This window comes from Puma concolor, chromosome F2, assembly GCF_028749965.1.
Source record: "Puma concolor isolate L17-30 chromosome F2, mPumCon1.1.hap2, whole genome shotgun sequence".
In the NCBI taxonomy this organism is placed as follows: domain Eukaryota; kingdom Metazoa; phylum Chordata; class Mammalia; order Carnivora; family Felidae; genus Puma; species Puma concolor.
This window is the reverse complement of record NC_141684.1, coordinates 2,048,465-2,068,537: the sequence shown is the minus strand read 5'-3', so window position 1 is coordinate 2,068,537 and position 20,073 is coordinate 2,048,465. Positions and strand designations below refer to the sequence as shown.

General features: G+C 60.9%; 1 protein-coding gene across 15 annotated transcripts in view; it reads right to left on the bottom strand.

Moving 5' to 3' along the window:
• Window positions 1-20,073, bottom strand: part of TSNARE1 (t-SNARE domain containing 1) — a 154,581-nt gene that overhangs the window by 37,496 nt on the left and 97,012 nt on the right. For 9 of the 15 annotated variants that reach the window (XM_086695482.1, XM_086695479.1, XM_086695480.1 and 6 more), the window contains one exon: window positions 11,362-13,752. The exons of 1 other annotated variant lie outside the window; for it this stretch is intronic. In XM_086695482.1, the coding sequence (XP_086551608.1) occupies window positions 13,163-13,752 (590 nt within the window). In that variant the 3' untranslated portion in view covers window positions 11,362-13,162. Of the gene's footprint in view, window positions 1-11,361; window positions 13,753-17,225; window positions 17,309-20,073 lie in introns of those variants that run through there. 5 more of the 15 variants (XR_015246781.1, XR_015246782.1, XM_086695488.1 and 2 more) reach the window with 2 other exon arrangements.

The window sequence follows — 20,073 nt, the reverse complement described above, 5'->3', positions numbered from 1 at the left end:
TTTCTCGGTGACGCAGCAGGGAAGGCGGGGGCCACACTAACAGCGGGGCTGGTGAGAGGGCAGGAGATGGCTCATTCCTGCCGCCTCCAGCCCCCTACAGACACCAGGCTGGACTGGGAGGAGGGCTGTGGGAAGAGCGGAGCCCTTTCCAGAAGACAGGAATGATTTCACGCAGGTATTCCCAGCTTTTTGCTGAGAGCAACACAATTCTGTGTGTCCTTTCCCTCTTTGCTGGCGGAAAGCACAGTGGAGCCGTGGGCCCTGGTCCCGTGGGCCTGGCAGCACTGAGGTGCTCCAATGAAATAAAACCTGTGTCTGTCTGTCTGTCTGCACAAGGCAGGGCTCCGCCAGCTGGACTCAGCCGCCTCCAAGGCTCGGGCTGCACTGGCTTCTCCAGCGGCCACCTGCACGGCCTGGCACGCGGGCCCTCCCTTCCTCCATGGCTCCCTCAGCCGAGCTGCCCAGCCAACCCCCTTCGGCCCCGAAGGAAGCTGCCTGTCCCGTCAAGCCCACTCCAGACTCCAAGTACACCGAACAGTCCCTGAGCTTCCAGAAAGTTCAGAACACCTCTCTGTGCACAGTGGGAGTGAGGGCTGCCCCCTGGGGCCGCTGCACCTGTGGTTCTCCCCGGGGCCACCGTTCTGTGGCTCTTCCCTCGTACCGGTCCTTCCTGCCTTTCTGGCTCTGCCAGAAGTGTTTAGGGACCTGGGAGAGCCTGGCCATCAGAGAGACCTAGATTCCAATCCTGCTCCATCACCTCCCAGGTGCACCATTCAAGGCAAACGCAAGCCTTCTCGGGTTTCAGTCCATATCTACAAACTGGGCAGACAGCAGCCGATCGTGGACGGCATGTCGGCCCAAGAGTGGGATACGGGACCGGACCAGACCCGGGGAGCTCTCGGTGCCCCATGCCCTCTACCACCCGGCAGTGCCCCAGGGGGAGCTCCGAGAAGGCCAAGCGGGGCCCTCTGGCAGGTCCTGTACCTTCACTCTGCACTTAGCCCCGTGCCGACCCCCAGAATGGCAGCGAGAGACAAGATTGGGCCCTCCCTCCGGGAGCCGGAGGCCAGCTGGGAGGCAGGCCCCTCGGGTGTAATGAAGACAGTGGGGTGGGGGCTCTGACGTACTGAGAAAGTCACAGGGCCCTGCAGCCCACAGGGAAGACAGGACAGGGTGCGGTCCTGGGTGCCAGGCCATGTGGCCACAGCCTCCCCTATGCTCCCCCCTGCCTGGCGTGGCTCTTTTCCAGGGGCTCTGGAAAAGGTCAGCCACGGTCCCCGCTAACAGGAGAGGTGGCCGTGGAAAGAAGCTGAATAGTGGAGCTCTTAGGGACAGAGGCCTCCAGTGCTGAGAGAGTAGGGACACAGGGTGGGGTAGGGACACAGGTTGGGACACCGGCTCCACACTAGGGAGGCATCTCAAAGACACAGATGCCTTTCTTCTCCACTATCCCAGTGCTCTGTGCCATGCCTGGGAAGAGGACCCACCATCACCACCACCACTGTCATCAGAACAAGTCACTGTGCCAAGTGCGTCGCATGCAACCCCCTGAGGCATTACTGATGTGTATTTTACAGAAAAGAAACACGAGAAGTGGAGAGATTAAGCAATTGCTCGTGGTCAGACACAAGCAGCCATTCACAGAACTGGGATTAGAACCCATGTTAAGTAAACAGCAGTAGCCCGCCCTAAGCAGCACAGCTTCTGGAGGAGGGGATTCTTGCTGTGAAGGAGGCAAGAGGCTGGGCTGACTCTGGGCCTCTAGAACATGGTTGCTCTGGGCCACAGGTACTGGAAGGAAAGCGGGTTCATTTGCATATAATTTGCATACAGCTGCTGAAAATAAGCCCAGATTCCCGGTCCCTTAAAAACTGCATTGTTTCGGTCTTGAATGGGACCTTCCCACGCATACACCCACCCCCAATCACCCCGCTGTGGGGTGGCGTCCCCTCGTCACCCCTTTCAAGGAGGCAATTCCCCACTTGGGGGTGACCTTAGACACAGAAGCCCTCACTCTGGAGGACCTAGGCCTTCCCACGGCCCTCCCAGCTGAAGCCTGCAAAGCTGGCCCGGGGCAGGGTGGGAGGCCGACTTCTCCTGCAGCAGAGAGGCCGAGCAGGTCCGCTTGGCGTGGGCACGGGTTCTTTGTGAGCCTGTCACATCCTTGACAGCCGGCCTCGTGCATCTGAACACCGGAGCTGGGCAGGAGGCCAGGTGCTTCTCCAGGGGCGGGGCTGGTAGCTGCCCGCCCAGCCCAGAGCCTCGGGGCCCTCCTCCCTCCTCCCCCGGCCACCCACCGTCTTCCAGGCCCGGCCCTCCCACCTGCCTGCCCTGTGGCCAGGGCTCAGGGACGCTGAGCAGCTTCCCTGCAGGCCCAGTCCTCCTCCGGAGCTCAATCTGGGACCTGGAGCTGCCGGGCTAGCCAGAAGCTGGGCTAGAAGGGGCCCCCGGAGGCCGGCCCCCCAAGTGAGAATCCAGAGGCACTTGTGGATCAGTCTGGGCCTCTCTGGAGATCCACCCTAGACAAGGGTCTGTCTGGCAAGCGGCCTGGGTGGGTCGTCCCCCTCGCACGGTGGGGTGGACAGCTCAGAGGCTGGGGGCCGGGCCCCGGGCCCGCTGCTCTTCCCCGCCCCCCACCCAGCTCCCTGCATCCCCATCAGCCCTCAGCCGCTTCCTGCAGAGCTGGCCAGCTCCTGGAGAAGCCACATCCAGAAAATGGGCCACTTGTTCCTCTGTGTTCCTATCACCGCCCCAGAAGGCAAGTGTGCTCAGGTGCACACACACCGGCGTGCACACACGCACTTGCGCGCGCGCGCACACACACACACACACACACACACACACACACACACACACACACGCTCGCCGGCGCCCCCAGGGCATGCCCGTGCCTGTCTCCCCCGGGGCTGTGGGCAGGTGCTCCCTGAGCACTTACTGAGTCTGGGACAAGTCTCCACCTCTCCGGCCTCAGGTTTCTCACCTGTGCGATGGGGTGACAGGCTTCTCGCCTCATGGGGTCGCTGTGAGGACCCAAGTCTGAATTCTCCCACCCTAGGGGGTAGGCCTTTCTAGCTCTAAGATCCCGCTGGTGTCTCAAAGCAGTTCCATTCCCCTCCTTTGGGAGGCCTTTCCCAATCAACCTAAGCCATGCTGATTTATCCTCCACCTTTGTCCGGCCCACAGTGCTGGCATTTAATTAGCCACTCTCTCTGGCAGTTTCTCCTGGGCCTCAAGGACACCCCTGACCCTGGCCCATAAAATAGGAACACGGTGGCCAGGCTGGCCAGCCGCCTCAAGTCGCCCTCCCACAGCCTGTTGGCCGGCGTCCTGCTGACCCTCCAGCACCCAAAATGCGCGCCCACTTTCTTGACCAGCCAGGCAAGAACATGGAGTGGGGTCGGCACACGGGGTTCCACAGCCATGCCCCAGGACCAGCCCTGTTCTCCATCTGGGCAGATCAAGAAAGTGTAACGCGGCCTCTGCCGGGAAGGGGCTGGAGGGCTGCGTCAGGCTCGGGGGGCGCCCCCTGCAGGAGCTCCCTGCAGCCCAGAGCAGCCCAGAGGCCTGGCCCCAGGACCCGCACCCGTCGCCCCGCGTGCCTACAGGCTCTACAGGCCCCAACCCCAGGATGCCCCCACTGCCAGCCCAGAGACCAGACCTGTCACCCAGTGTCCCCGACATCCTGGGCGTCGTACAGCAGGCTCAGAGGAGTGGGACCACCCCAGAGTCATGATGGAGCGGGGCTGTGGCAATGCCGGCCCTGAACTCAGGCCTGCCCGATCTGAAGCTGCTCCGAGTGGCCGAGGACAGTGGGACAGGTAGGTGGGGGGCTGAGTCAGGTGCAGGGCCCTGTCGGGAGCTCATCTCCCAGGGGGCTCTGGGACAGAGTACCCGGCTGCTTCACACCGATGAAGGTAGGAGAGCATCCCCCTCCCTCGCTGGACCCCCCTGGCCTGTCCTCCACCCCAGCCCCGCCCTGCAGGTGGGAGGGGGTCTGCGGCTCTGGCCCCCAGGTGCTGCCTGCAGGGCATTTATGAAACACTGAGCGGATTGATCTAAATCTTGGCCGAGGGTTGTTTGCCTGCACGGCGCTCATCCAGAGCAGGGCCGGTGGGTCTCCGCACAGCCGCTGCAGACGGGAAGGGCAAGGCCCTGGGGCCCAAGTGCACACAGGGTCACCCTCTGACCGCCCCCCACGTTCCCACCAGCTGTCTGGAACACAGTTCGCATGTACATTTCTCAGCAGACGGAGGAGAGAATCTGTAACAATCTGATCACGAAAATGAGATTGTTCCCTGCACCCAGGGACATCGCACACACTTGGGCCCTCACAAAATCAAATTGCTGCTTATTTAACCTGCTCAGTCTCCAAATGAAAAGGCAGCCCCAACCCCCATCGATACACACTCCCCTCCCCCCACGGCAGGCTTCAACAGGCCCGGCCAGGGGCAGCGGGGTCTCTGGGCAGTGGTGCTGAAAACACCCCGTCACCAAGAATGCCAGGAAGAGTGCCCAAAGCCTCCTCTGGGTGCTGGCTGGTGGCCAGGAAGCCAGCTGGCCTTCAGGAGCAGGAGAGGGGCTCCACCCACCCAACCCAGGCCCAGGGATGACCCCTTCCTCGGGCCTGGACAGCTTGAGCCCAGAACTCGACGGCTGGCAGGCACCCAGCAAAAGTATCTGAGATGCTGACCAGATCCAAACCTCTAATTTTACAGAGAGGAAATGGAAAAGGTCAAGTCATGATCAGGGGACAAGCAGCCCAGAGCCTGAGCACCAGGGAAGGTCAGCTGACTCTAGAAGGAAGGAAGGAGGGAGGAGGGGAGTGGAGGGGAGAGAGGAGGAAAGGAGGGAGGGGGAGGAAGGGGGGATAAAGGAACAGAGGAGGGGAGGGGAGGGAGGAGGGAGGAGGGGAGAAGGGAGAAAGAGGAGGGAGGAGGGGAGAAGGGAGAGGGAAGAGGGAGGAGGGGAGGGGAGGGGAGGGGAAGACTCCAGGCCTGACCTCACAGGACCTTCATGTGCCTCCTCACCTCACTGCCCAATGCACCAGGCCCAGCCTTGCCTCCCGGTGGGGGGGGGGGGGGGGCAGGCGCCTATGAAGTCCCACCCCCACCAATTCCTGCACGACGTGCTTTTACTGAGCACCTCCTGCATGCTAAGCACTGTCCTAGGCACCAGGCAGGGACGCGGCCAGAGCCCTGCCTCGCGGAGCCAGTGTCATACTTGGGAGAGACAGTGCCCCAGCAGACAAGTCGGCACGGGGTCAGCATGGGCGTGCCAGCCACAGGGGATGAACCAGGGGGATCCTCTCCGATAGGAAAGCAAAGGGGAGGGCGACTGGGGAGGAAAGGAGACCCACACTGGTTGAGCATCTGCCCTGGGCCAAGATGGACATTCACCACTTCCTGCTGCCAGTCGGGGCCAGTTATTCGGTTCCCACGGGTCAGGCAGCTGGGCTCACGGGCAGAGGGCCAGGCAAGGGGCCTCAGGGCGATAGTCAGTCAGTGTGCAGCACACAGGTATTGTCGTCAGCCCTGGTCCTTGCAGCAAAGACCCCTATACGTGCAGGTAGGTGTGTGTGTGTGTGTGTGTGTGTGTGTGTGTGTGTGTGTGTGTGTGTGTGCGCGCGCACGAGTGTGCACGTGCATGCATACATGTGTGAACACGTGTGTATCCTACTGCACCTCAAGCTCTGGAAAGGTCAGTCACGGACACAGTGTGGCTGGCTGATGCTTTACTCGGGATCGCCGTGTCTACGGTCCTGGGACAGGCGGGCCCACTGTGCTCCTTTGCTGTGTGGCCATCTCTGATTTGACTCTGTATCACAAATTTGGAATTCCCCTCTCTCTGCTCTCTAGAAAAGTCTGTAGAGCCCAGACCTCTTCCCTGGAGGTCGGAGGAGCATACTTGAGAGGCCACACGGGCCCAGTGCTCTCTGCGGCAGCCGCTGGGGGCCCTGTGCCTGGTCTGTGGCGGCCCAGCACTTCTCCAGGAATCGGCCCGTTTGATTTCTAAGTTTCTAGCTAGGGTGGCATAAATTGTTCACAGAATTCTTATTTTGGAATTTCTGCCCTTTTCCTCCTGCATCAATCTTATCAGTGGCTTGTCTATTTTCACGGTGTTCCCGAACAATCTGCTTTTGGCTTTGTGGAGACTCTATTATGACTCACTGAACATGCCCCGTCTCTACACAGTTCTCCCTTCTAAGTCTCTGGTTTTTTTTCTGTGGTTCTTTTACTTAATCTCTTTAATATCTTCACACAGTAATGTTCAGCCTCTTCCTGGTTCGTGGTCGAGGCGTTTTGGGCCAGCAATCTCTGAAGCGTCCGGCAGACTAGGACATAGCACGCTTCATCGTTACTCGCTCACGTCTTTCTCACACACCCATTGACGGTTTCTTCTTTGACCTGAGTTACTTAGGACTCTTCTTAAATTTCCATACAAAAAAAAAAAAAACGTATTTTTTAAGTTACTTACATCTAAAGATTGCATTTCTCCAACTGCATTTTCTAAAAGTCGCTGTTCTATGCAGTACTGGCTCTGGCTCTGCAGTCTATTGACCCTTTATATCTAATTTGTGGTCGAAGCGTGCACAGGTCCCAGGCGTACCGGAGAAGGGCCACGTGTGCTCACTGGTGCAGCTCAGTGAGTGTCGGCAAGTGGAACCCTGTCTGTCTGCTAACTTCCTGTGCACGAGCCCCGCGTGCAGCTGGAGCCTCCAGGATGCTGGGCTCCCTCTGGGGAGGGAAGGCCGTGACTTACCTCATTTTGAGCTGTTCTATTAGGTGTATCCAGGTGTGGAGTTTTCATTTTCCTGCTGGGCGGCCACTGTTACAGGATAATTCTCTTCATCACATTTAATTCATTTACTCCTTTTCCTAGTATTTACAAACATGTGTGTGTCCTAACGTCCACTGTCTGAAGCCAACACTGCCTCCTGCAGTGTAGGCGGCGGGGGGGGGGGGGGGGGGTTTCAGCGGGAGCAGCTACATCGTCACCTTGTCCTCTTATAAACGGCAGAGACCTTTTGCCTCCAGTCGGACGATCTTGGACATTCCCCGGGCTCTTTGAACCCACCTGCAGAAATGTGTTTCCCGGACAGGATTGCCCATTTCCCTTTTGCTGTATTTTTTTCTCCTATATTGTTTTTGTTTCCTTGTTTTCTTCTTTTCATGTTCAAAGAGAATTTCTGTTTGCTTAACTGTATTCTTACTGCATTTTTACTGGTTTGGAAGTTAGATACCCTAACCCTCCTCTTTCAGAGGTGACCCTGGCCTCAGATCTCGCACTTCTTACTAGTTCCTTCTGTGCACGTCCGGCCTGTGTGATCCTCCCAGGCGCACAGATTCTGGCCAGCACCGTGGTGACCCACACACCTCTGCCCTGCGGCGCTCGGGCTCCCTCGGGCAGCCCCCCGCAGCCACGCCCGGCCACCTCGGCTCCCCTTCCGCCACGCATCGCCACAGCGCGGCTGTGGTCAGGTCCCCTCCCTAAGGGGCGAAAAGCAACCTCAAGGCAACCTTGCTCTTTGCTTACTTGACAACATCCGTCACGACCTTGTAACATGAGATCACCGAATCACACTACACGTTTGCATGTTACCATATATGGGAGTCAAAGAAGTAGAAGATATAGAGAAAACCATGCCACATGGCGTTCGGGGCTCAGTTCTTTGGGTACGAACCCAACTGAGCGGTGCCGGCAACAATAAAGTTGCTTCCGGAAAGAAAAGCCTCGGTGTCACGACTCTCTGTGCGAGACTCCTGCTGCACAGCCACTTGGCGAGCGTCCTGTACAGGGACACACGCGGCACATGACCCCCAGGCCTGGCCGGTGGGCTCAGAGCCCACAGGCTGCTCGTCCTCCTTCACCGCTGGGCAGCCCTCCGCGGCGTGGACATGCTGCAGTTCCCATCTACCAAGGAAGGACACCTTGGCTATGTCCGGTTTGGGACTCTTACAAACGCAGGTGCTGTGAACATGTGTGTGCAGGTTTTGCTGTGAACGTGACTCTCTGCTTCTCTAGGATAAATGCAACTGGTGTCAGTGTATTTAACTTAAGAAACTCCCAAACGGGCTTCCAGGGTGGCCGTCCCGCCGGCGGTGCACAGGCAGCCCGGGATCCCCGCGTCTGGGCGTCTCCTCCTTTGGCCACTCGGGCAGGCGGCGGTGGGAGCTCCTGACGTGCCAATTTGCATTTCTCCAACAGCTAGTGACGCTCCGACACCATCTATGCATCTTCTTTGGTAAATTTCTGCTCAAATCTTTTGCCCATTTTCTTACTGCTGAATTCAGAGAACTCTTTATATATGCAGGATACAAGTCCTCTGTCACATGTGTGACTTGCAAATATTTTCTCTCCGTGAGTAACTTGTGTTCCCAACCTCTGAACAGGGATTTTTGCAAAGGGTAAGTTTTTAACTTTGATGAAGGAACCCTTGAGTTTTTACCAAGTGTAACTATTAACAGAAGCTAAAATTAACCAACATTTAACTTCCCTGCAAATAACAGATGGGATTAACCATTCGTCCCAACCGGCACCCTAGCTTTGTCCGACTGTTGGCCTGTGCTTTCTAAAAATGCAACCCGCGAAACAGACGCTATTGTCACAATTATTATTTTATCGCAGAATAACTTTATTATTTCACACGCCCGTTTGTTGGACCCACCTCCGTATTCACCTGTTACAGACCTTCCAGCTTTGCTCCCTCCTTCCTGCAGTCCATCCATCAGAGGTTTCCATCAGAAACCCCTCTGGGGAAAGTCTCCTGGTGGTGAGCCCTCCAAGTTCCCACATGTATGGAAACATCTGCATTTTGTCTTTGCTCCTGAAGGACCGTTTTTGTTGGAAACACAATGTTACATTGACGGTTTGCTCAGTGCTCTGTCAGCCTCCCTCCCGGTTCCGCAGCTGCCCTAATTGCCGATGTTGATGTAAAACAGGCAGTGAGTCAGGCTCTTCCCTTCTCTTCGCTGCGACGAGGTCCCTTCCCTGGGACCCTGGTGTCCACGCTTCTCCCCGCAGGCCTGCCGCCCACGTCCCTCCGCCTCCCCGTCCTGGATGGCGGGCTGGACGAGCTCCTCTCTTCGCCGCCGCCGGCTCACAGCTCTAACACCGTAGCATTTCCAGGGCTCCCTTCATCTGTTTTTGGCACTTTCTGCGACCAGACGCCCGGACACGCGGCCCTCCGTGGACTTCTTCATGACTTAAAGTTGCACTTGATTTTCCAGACACACTGGGTCGCTTCTGATAATCTCTCATTATTCACTTTTGTGATTCCATCTTATTTGAAACTATTTTGTAAGAACTATCTATGTTACATGCTTGATTCATTCCAACAGCTGAAGCCACTCTGGGGCCTGTGCGGTCAGCTCGGCGGACAACTGACACCACGGGCTGGCACCTGAGACCACGGATGCGGGCTCCTCCCAGCCGTGGCAGCCGTGGGTCCGAGACCCAGGAGCGGGCAGGGTCGGTCCTCCTGAGGCCTGTCCCCGGCACGTGGGGGGCGTCCCTTCCCCGTGTCCTCACGTGGTCGCCCCCCCAACCCCCGTGCACGTCTGCGTCCTGGCCTCCCCTTCTTGTGGGGACACCAGCCTGCATCAGGGCCCCCAGTGCCTTCCTTTACCTCAGTCACCTCCGCAAAGGCCCACCTCCGAGCACAGTCACCCTGCGGCCCTGGGGGTGGGACTCAGGTGTGGCTCCGGGGACACGGTTCGGCTCATAACGGGGCCTGTTTTGTCATTCCTGCAATTGTTGCTGTGTCCTCAGCTTTCCACTCAGCAGCCCCGTGACTCACGGGGTGACCTCCGACTGTGGGCTCACGTGGGCCTCTCGTTCTGTGCGCAGCACAGAGGCCCCACTGTCCTGTTCCCTCAATGAAGGGCCCTGGCAGGTCTGGGATCGCAGGCCAGCCAGCCCTAAACTTGTTCCCCATTCCAGCACATTCCATTAGGGCGGTGGGGGGAGGCGACGGCCGGCAGGGAGCCAGGCCAGTTCCTTTGTTTATTCTTTGCAAGGTAGCAAAGCATTTTTCTTTCCCTTGAGGGAAAGACAGAGAGAGCACGCTGGAGCAGGGGAGGGGCAGAGGGAGGGAGAGAGAATCCCAAGCAGGCTCTATGCTCAGCACCATGCCAGACACGGGGCTCGACCCCACCACCTTGGGATCATGACCTGAGCCGAAATCGAGAGTCAGACACTTAACCAACAGCCACCCAGGCGCCCTGGAAGCCAAGCTTTTTAAATCATGGGTTTCCCACGTTGAACTGTTCTATACCAGGAGAGCCGTCCGGGCTGGCTAAGCTCCAAGAGCAGATGTGCCCCAAGGCCCGCATGTCCCGAGGTGACTCCAGGGCGGGACCCGGCCTCACTGGTCTGCAGGGAGAGCCGTGAGGGGACAGGGCAAGGACCTGGGCATCACCCCTGCACCTCCAGTGCACCCCAGGCTCTCAGGTTTGCCATCTGTACAGGGGCGCGGTCAAGTGACCCGCAGCCTCTCCAGCCTTCTGGAACACACCACGGAAGGCCCTGTGGTCAAGCCACAGACCCACAGAAACGCCTCCTGTCTCGGTCGCAGACACCTTCTGGATGCACCCAAATCGGGTGCGAGGCCGACGTCCAGGACCACTCGGCTCCCCTTCCGTGCACAAGGACCCGCACTCGGGGCTGGCTGGGGCCCCTGCTCTCCCCGCGTCATCGCCCGGCCCCCTCATGCATCCCTGAGTCCGCTGGGCCGCTGGGGCCGCTGTCCCCGCCATGCTCCTCCCCGGCCTTCAGTGTGCAGCACAGGGCTCCAGCCGCAGAGGCCGGAGGGCGCACGGCGGCCTCAGGACCTGGACGCCCCACCTCCCAGGCCCCAGCAGGGTGGGGTCGCTCTTCCCCGGCCTCACCCTGGACTCTCTGCCAGCCCTGCCCCTCTCACCCGCTCCCCTGGCCGCATTTCTGCCCGGTCTTCAGGGCCGCTCGGTCGTACCACTGGCTCCCATGGTGGGGCTGCCCTTTCCCAGCTTCTATTATGACTTAGTGGGGGCACCTGATTAACTTCCAGCCCATGGGAGGGGACGCAAGGAGGGGCATCCTCGGAGGGAGTGGATGTGCCTACTTATCCCTTCTCTTCATCCTGCTACCTGGGACATGAGCGCAATGGTGGGAGTCCTGCAGCCATCCTGGACCATGAGCACCGCCACGGAGTAGGGGGCCACAAGCCACGTGGGTCCTCGAGGACCACAGGGCCACCCTGCCGCGCTGGACCACTCGCCACAGAAATCTCTTCAGTAAGAGTCATGATGCGTGTTTTCTCTACAACATGCTACTCGGGGTTTCTTCCAAATACAACCAAATCCAGTTCTGACTTCTACACAGAAAACACTTAACTGATATGTGTTTACTTGCTTCGTGTCGTTTCCTACAGCAGACGGTGAGCGCTGGGAGGAGAGGCCTCTGGTCTCCCTTGGTCACCTGTGCATCTTTGCACTTAGTACAGGGCCAGGCCCCAAGGGGGCTCCTGATAGACATTATGGAAGTAAGTGGGGCCAGGGCTCAGGGTCAGGGTGCAGCACGTGATCAGGGTGAGGGGTCAAAGGGTAACAACAGTCAGGGCTCAGCGTGTGACCAGGATCGAGGACCAGCGTGTGACCGGGGCCAGGGCTCAGTCTCCACTGGAGGTGGCACAAGCAAGGGGCGGCAGTGCTCACGGACAGTAGGGAGGTGAATGTCAACCGGTCAGGCACGCTTCATCGGACAAGGACAGCCCATCCCTTCCACCCACAGAGAAGACCAACGGTGGCTTCGAGAGCGTGTGGAGAAGGATGCGAGGTTTGCGGAGCGGACGGAAGGCTTCGCGGGGCGGGGCCACCTGGGTAAGGCGGCCATTGACAAACGGCACCACCTGCGACTAGAGGGAGAGGAGGCTGCGAGGGCGGCCAGGCCGTGTCGCGGGGGGGCAGCTGGCTGAATCGCCGGAGAGTTCTGGCTCCCTTCCGTAGACAAAGTCACCGACACGCTGCTGGCTCACGGTGAAAATGGAAAACCAGAAGAGGGTCCGCCCAACGTGCCAGTGACGCGGGTCCGGCCCCTCCTCGGTGCGGGGGCTTCCCCGCGAGCCCTGGCACCAATATGCTGTCCGGCCCATGCCGATCCTTCAGGCTTCCGCGTGAAGGATTTTATCCACAAGGGTCAGGAGAAGCAAGAAAAGGGGAGGCGGGCAGAGGGCACGAGGCCCAAGACCAGCGAGGCCCTGGGGACCCCTGCCCTCCCCTCCTGGCCCCCAATAGCCTCCCAGGCTGTGTGGCTGCAGCCCAAGCTCGGTCTGAGAGGGCCAAGGGCTGGCCCCAGCTCCCTGAGGGACCCCCTTCCCCCCCTCCTCCCCCCCCCCAGGGGCACAGGAGGTAACAGAGAGAGCAGATCTGAAAACCCAGCAAGCGCTCAGGGCTCCCTGCCGGGGCCGAACACAAAGGCACAGCCTGTGTGAGGAACAGGACCGGGCTCCGTCTCATTTACTCGTGAGCATCACCACCGGCAGGGCCTTCTCCGTTGTTATTTTATGCTTATGTAGGAAAAATAATTCTTTTTGCAAGAAACATCAGTAGGTACAAAATGGTATCCCGCCCCATACAGTACCAGGTGACATAAATGCACACGTGTGTCTGTCAGACCACAGATCTAACACCGGGCAGAAATGACCGCAGGCTGCAAGACGGGGGCGTCCTGGGCAGAACCAAGAAAACCACAGGAGCCCAGCCCGCAGTGTCCCCATGTCCAGGAGGAGGAGGCTTCCGGCGGGCCCTCCGGGTCACACTCTGGGGACCTTCCTGACACCCCGCTGAGCCACCCCTCCAGGTCTGGGGACACCGAACCCTCTATACCCCCTGTGGCCGCAGGGGGGTGCTGGCTCTGCCCTCCAAGGCACTCGGCACAGCAGGTGAGAGCGCGGGACTGGAGCGGAGGCCGGGCCCCGCCAGCACCCCTCTGCGTCTTCCAGCCACAACGTCCCTGAGTAGACTTCTGTCCAGGACCACCGACCGGCCCCAGAGCCTTTCCCTGCACGAGTGTGTCCTGTGTCCTTGCCGGCTCCATCGAGGCCCCAATTCCGCCCTGCTGTCCCCCAGCCTGCCTCTCAGAAGGGCTGGGGTCCCCGCTCCTCATGCAGCCCTCCAGGGACCAGACCCTAGACCTCCTCTTCCACCTTCAGGATCATCCCTGAGAAGACCTCCAGGCCCGGGTGGGGGCCCTGGGGGCTGCCCTGGGGGCCTCTGGTGGGCCCAGAGGCCACTCCCCCAGCAGGGGTGCCGTCCAGGACTGTGGGCGAGGCTCCCCGGGCCGGGCAGGCCTCCACCAGCTTCTCGAGGGTCCGGTTGAGGGCCTCGACGCCGTCGGCCAGCCGCTGGCTCTGCTCGGCCAGCCTCTGGAGCAGCAGGTTCTGCTGGGCCATCAGTGCACTCTGCTGCTGAGACCAGTGGGAGAGCAGGGCGCCCTGTCGCCGATGGGAGTCCAGCAGTCGCTGCTCAAACTCGGAGGCCTCCGCTGCGGGCCTCCCGGGGGGCGGGGGTGGCACAGTGGAGGGCGGGGAGGGTCCAAGGGCCCCTGGGAATGCAGCTGCAGGGGGCACCGAGGCCGGGGAGGCTGGCGGGGAGGGCGAGGAGGCAGGTGCAGGGACAGTTCCTCGTAGGTCCAGGGGGTCAGGTTCGGGCAGGCTTGGCCCATCCAGGGTCCGCAAGGGTAGCCACAGGCAGCTGGGGGCCTCGTCTTCCTCGTCCGCTGGTGAAGGGGGACAGGAAATGTCAGCCTCCAGCAGCCATGACTCTGGGGCAACACCTCAGAGGGATGGGGAGGTGACGGGTGGGGGCCCTCTGCACACGGCCCTACTTTGGTCTCCTGATGCCCCTCCATGGTGGGCAGCAGCACCCGTATGAGGAAACCAGGACTCAGAGGTGAGTCTTCCTCTAGGAACACTTAAGTCCAAACCTCAGCCTGGCAACCACAAAGCCTCGGTGCTTGTCCCCCATGCCGCCATTTGTCTACACTCCACCCAGCTGGCTGCGGTCTACCGTCCAGTCTGTCATCTGTTCACCTACGCATACCACCCACCAACCTATCTGCCCATCAATTTCTTCATCCGTCATCCATCCATCTCCTTCCTTCTTTTCATCTTTCCTTATACTCATCCACCAATCTTCCTTCCATCCATCCATCCACCCATGCCTCCGTCCGTCTATCCATTCACTATCCATCTATCGTCCGTCTACTCATCCATCTACCCATGCCTCTGTCCACGCATTCATCCATCGTCCATCCTCTCTCGACCCATCCATTTACCCAGCCCTCTGTCTACCCATCCATCCATCATTCATCCTCCATCCACCCATCCATTTACCCCTGCCTCTATCCATCCATCCATTCACCCACCCACCCACACATCATTCATCCACCCATTCATTTACCCACACCTCTGTCCACCCGTCCGTCCATCCATCCATCATCATCCTTCCTCCATCCACCCACCCATTTACCCCTGCCTCTATCCACCCATCAATCCACCACCCATCCACCCATCCATTTACCCACGCCCTGTTCACCTATCCATCCACCCACCCATTGACCCATGGCTCCATCCATCATCCATCCACCCATCTGTCCATCCACACCTCTGTCCATCCATCCATCCATCCATCCATCCATCCATCCTTCCTCCATCCACCCACCCATTTACCCATGGCTCCATCCATCCATCCATCCATCCATCCATCCATCCATCATCCATCCACCCATTTGTCCATCCACACCTCTGTCCGTCCGTCCATCCATCCATCCATCCATCCATCCATCCATCCATCCTTCCTCCATCCACCCAGCCATTTACCTATGACTATTCACCCATCCGTCCATCCACGCCTCCATTCATCTACCCATCCATCCAGGAACCCATCCATCAACCTCTGAGTGCACTCCTCCAGCAAGTAGATGTTCCAGGAGGGGGGGAGGGTGTACATGAAGCAAAGCTTTCCCCGTGCAGCAGGAAAAGCCCTGGACATGAAATCCTACAGCCTAGGCTCCAAAATCAGCTTTTCCCCTTGAGACCCATGTGGCTTTGGGAAACCCTTTTGCTCTGGACCTTCAGTCCCCAATCTGCACCTGAAAGGTCTGGCTAAGGACTAATCCTCCCTCCTGTCTGGGTGTGGAGGTCACGTTGGTCAATGCCCCAGGGAAAACCTGAACCTGAAACGTGGGGCTATGTCATGCCCTGTCTTGGTGCATACTTCCACCCCTCCATCCAGTGGAGGTGAGAGGAAGGACATGCCTGCGTGGCAGCAGCTTTGGGCCGCACCTGTCAGTCTGAGCCCCACTCACCTCACCTAGGGCACAGGGGCTCCTGAACTGCCACGGAAATGGGGTGGTGACGGCATCACCCCAGACGACAGGGTCCGATGAGCAACATGGGGCTGGGGTAGGGGTCTGAGCCTGATGAGGTGTCCGTGGACACAGGTGGCCCCCCATGCCACCTCCACACCGCCTCCTGCTGCTCCTCCTGCTCCGCTGTCACACCTTCTTTCTGGGGTCCTGGCATCTGCAGGTCCTGCTCGGATGGCCCCAGGGCATTCGTGGAAGGGGCCACCCTGCTGGCCTGTTGCTTCCCTCTCAAGACGAGGCTTTCTGTTGGTGAGGGCTTCGGGCAGGCACTGCCACTCGGAAGAGTTTCCATCAGAGAGAGGCCGGGCCCTGAGCTTCTGGCAAGTCTGTGTCGCTTCATTCGCAACCTGAACCTTCCGCTCCGGAAGGCCCCGGAAGGACCAAGCCTGGTGGAGAGGCCCCAGGTGAGGGCCTGGCTGCCCTCGGTGTACCACAAGGTGGCAGGGGCCGTGGGCCGGGCCGGGAGCACCGAGCTGCTGTTCTCTTGCCTCTGCTCCCATCTTGCAGAGGAGACCTTGCCACGGCCCCTGTCTTCTCCTGGTGTGGCACTGACCAGCTCCCACGTGTGACCCACCCATAGGCACCCTGACTTCAAGTCTGACGGCCACTGACGGAGAAAAGAGGAAGCCGACACAGCTTTGGCTTCCCGGACACCCGGGGAACGAGAGCCCAGGGCACCACCCGCCCACCTCTCCCGGGAGCCCTCTGCCCTGCTCCTGCCCGCCACGGCCCCCACACAGGGGTCACGTCCAGCCTGCGTGTGGCATCCTGAGCTTGCCCGGGCAGCTCCTCCTTTGGCCTCCGAGCACAGCGTCCTTTCCACCGAGACGATCCCACTTGGCCTTCAGGATGGAGCGTGTACTCTCCCAGGAAGCCGTCCCTGCTCCGCTAGCCCGGGGTCCCCCTGTCGCCAGGCTGGACCATCCGCGCCACCCCACCCCACCCTTAGGATGCCCACTGGTGGAGAGGCGGGCTCCATGGGGTCCATCTGCGTGTCAGAGCCCAGCGTGGAGCAGAGGGCCAGTGTGTAAGTGACGAGTGAATGGGCGCTGGCTCCCGAGCCCTCCCTCCTGGCCGGACCAAGGCCCAAGCCCGCCTGGCCTGATCAGGTGCTCACGTGGTCGCCGCGGGTCAGCACAGAGGCCCAGTGGTCCGTCCCCAAGGCCGCTCTAAGCCCCGTCGCAAGCGAACGAAGGTCTTATATTTGCTCTCTCTCCCTCTGAGCCACCCAACTGGTCCCAAGCCAAGCTCCACTGGCTCCAAGAAGGGAGGGTCCCTCCCAGCTTCCAGCCCGGGGCCAGGCCAAAGGCAGACCCGAAACACACAGGCACCTAGACTGCAGGTGCAGGAACAGGAGGGTCGGAGGAGCCCTCTCCACGGCCGGTTCCCTCTGGGAAGGAGGCAGACACTGCCCGACACACGTCGCCCTTCTGGGGAGAAGAGACCACAGAGCTTTCCATAGGGCACCTCGGTGAGTGTGCTCCTGGGAAACCATGGGTGGGCACCCACACAGTGAGACCTCCTGGGCGGGCGCCGCTCGCACTCTCGACCGATTCCCTCCCTGCAGCTTCCACAGAGCTAGCTGGCAAAGGCCCTGGCCGCCTGCCTTCGCGGGGGTGCAGACGGCGGGCGACCGTGCACAGCGTCCTGGGTGCAGACCCCGCCGTCCTGCCTCTCCCCTCCCGGACACCAGTCCACCTCGGCTGGGAAAAGACCCTGTGGGCGTGCCCCTCCCACATACAGGGCAGGGCCTGGGCCTCCCAGGGAGACAGGGGACGGAGGGGGCCACGGGCCAGCCGGGCCGTCCCCTCAAACTGACTTACTTGGTGCCGGCTGGCTCCAGCCAGGAGCTCGCTGGCCGCCTCTGTGTGCGAGGACGCAGCCTCAAGGCTGGCTTCAATACTATCTGCAAATCAAGACAACAGAAGCAATTACAGAGTGGAGACCCTGAAGGTGTGACGAGGGCCAGCCCAGGGAGCCCAGGCCCAGGGGCTTGGAGCGGGGCCTGCCCTCCTGTGGCCACTAAGGCCCCGTCCTGGCTTCACCAGAGGCCAGGTGAGGAGTCCAGACTCCAGAGAAGCGGAGGCTGCAAGGCGCTGGGCCACCTGGCTGGGGCAGGCGCTGGTCGCCAGAGCCGTCAGAAGGTGCCCTCGGGGCAGGGGCCACCCACTCGGGAAAGGTGGAGGCCAGCCTGGAAAGAGGCCCCGCCCTGCTACTTTTCTGCACCCTTGGGCCGTCCTCCAACTCCTGACCATGGCCCCTGCTTCTAAGAAGGGGCCAGAGCCGCCGTGAGGATGACCGTGACCGGGTCCATGAATGCAGGTGCAGGGGGCCGGGCAGCGGCACGCGCTGGCCTCTGGCCACTTCAGCGTGGGGCTCCAGGCACGGGCCTGGTGGGGGTGTCCACACAGCCCCTGACACGTCACACCGGCAGCAACAGCTAAGCCACCGTCCCGAGGCCCAGAGCAGCCCCAGGAAACCAGAAAATTCCACTCAGCAACCGGCGGGAAAGAGGCGGCATCATGAAAACGTGTGCCGAATTCATAACCAGACCCATTCGGGACACGCAGCCAGGCCGCAGGGACATGCGGAGCAACGGTGAGCTGAGACAAGGACGTTCGCCCACGGTGGGAACTGGGTTGGAGTCCCGGTGAGGGATGCGGCTACACTGTTTCCTCTCCTACCACCAGGGATCCTGGTGGCGCCGGACAGAGGGAGCGGGTGAGCATAGCAAGAGGCGCTCTCTCCACAGACCGGCTGCTCTCGCTGCTGGCCACTGCAGACGCCCGGAGTCCCCTCTTCCAGGAAAAGGAGACAGGCCTCCGAACTCCTGAACTTTGGTTAGGACTTCGGAGGCAGAAACAGGTAAGTTCAAGTGGCACCTCTCCCCCAGGGCACCCCGGGCACCACCTGAGCCGCGCGACGCGGGAGGCCCGAGGCCGGGGACAGAGAAGGTACAGATGGACACAAGTGCCTCTGGGGCACAGCGCCCTCTGCCCAGTGGGTCGCTCTGCGGGGGTGTCTTCCCCAGGGCTCCTTCCCCTCAGACTAAGCACAGCCACTCCACGCGGAGCCCCACTGGAAGGAGAGGAAGGAGAGCTTGGCCCCTCCTTGCGCCGGGTCACCCCTGCTCCTCCCACAAGTGCAGCGCCCACCCCCCAGCGTCCATCCAGGCCCCCGCCCCTGCCACGGCCCAGCTCCTATGCCAAGAAGCCACCTTGCACCCCCAGGCCATGGGCGGCAGCAGCCCCACCTGGCTCCCGCTGAGGAAAGAGGCGGGTGCACGGGGCAGGAACAGCTGCCACCACGCGCAGGAAGACAGCAGGGCCACAGCCGTGCCGGGCGCTGGGGGCCGCACTCCTAGCTGATCTCTCCCGTACCCAGCAACCACACGGAGCCTGGGCTGCCCCAGGACCCTGCGCTCAAGCTCCGACAAAGCCCAGGTCTGGTGTGCACCCAGCAAGGTCCTGGGGACACCGAGAGCCCAACTCTGATGGTACAATACTGCCCGGATTCACAAGTGGTCCCCACAGCTGAAGCCCAGCTCAGACCAGGAACGGGCGCACTCAGCACTCAGCCAGCAGAGCCCTCCCCAGATCACAGTTCTGCCCCTGGCCACCCGCTCACAGCCAGCTCCCTCGTCCGGAGCCCCAGGGGCAGCCAGGCAGGCATGGGGCACCCTAGTGCTCCACCGGCCGTGAAGCACACGGCCTCTGCCTCACCTTGAAGATCCCAGGTGGGTCAAGGGCAAATTGCAGGAGCCCTGAGCTGACCCCCAGGCCCCCTGCAGGACTGCTCAGTGGGAGCTGCCTTGCAGGGCTCTGCTGCGGAGAGCTACAGGGCATCTGGGCACCGGGCCAGGCCTCCAGGGCCCAAACAGACCCCCCATTAGCACTGCTCCCCCAAACACTGACAGAAATCAGGGGGATGCACCCCAAGGTGCAACAGATAGCACCCTGTGGAGGCCCCACAACACTGTCAGCTGGCTGTCCTCACCCCTGTGGCCTTGACGGGGCCCCTGCAAGCCTGACCCTGCCCCAGCCCCTGGGCCAATGCTGACCCAGATGGAGGAACTGGTGGGACCTTCAGCAGCAGTCTCTGCACAACCCCCCCCCCCCCCCCCCCCTGATCAGGCTTTGCAGCCACCTCCCTGCCCCATAGCTCAGCCCTGCCAGGGAGGCCGGCCCCATGCATTCCCATTCGGTGACAATCAGCACTGTCCCAGGAGGGACACTCCCAGGAGGAGCCCAAAGCGCTAAGAGACCGGTCAGTCAGCTGTCCCCATGGGGCTGCAGGGTCTAGGGAAGGGGGCGCCTGGCTCAGCAGGGCAGACAGAGTTGTCTGGGCTGGACTGGGCCCCACCATCAGCCAGCACAGGGGACCTTCAGGAGCAACACAGCCACCAAGTTCCTGCCCTGCTCCAGGGCTGGGGACTCGGGGGGTGGGTCCGGGCACACCAGTGCCACCTCTGCCAGCACCCCCTCCAGTGGGCACACCCTGGACCGCAAAACCGGGTCTTGCTCTGCCTGTAAGGAGAGTGGGGCACCCCCCAGGATGACAGGCTGGTCGCGATCAAGGCCAGCCCCCAGGGACGGCAGCAGGTCCACACACGTCCCCCAGCGGGTCCACCAGCAGCTCCGAAGAAGCCATCCATCATCAGGGGCTCGTGGC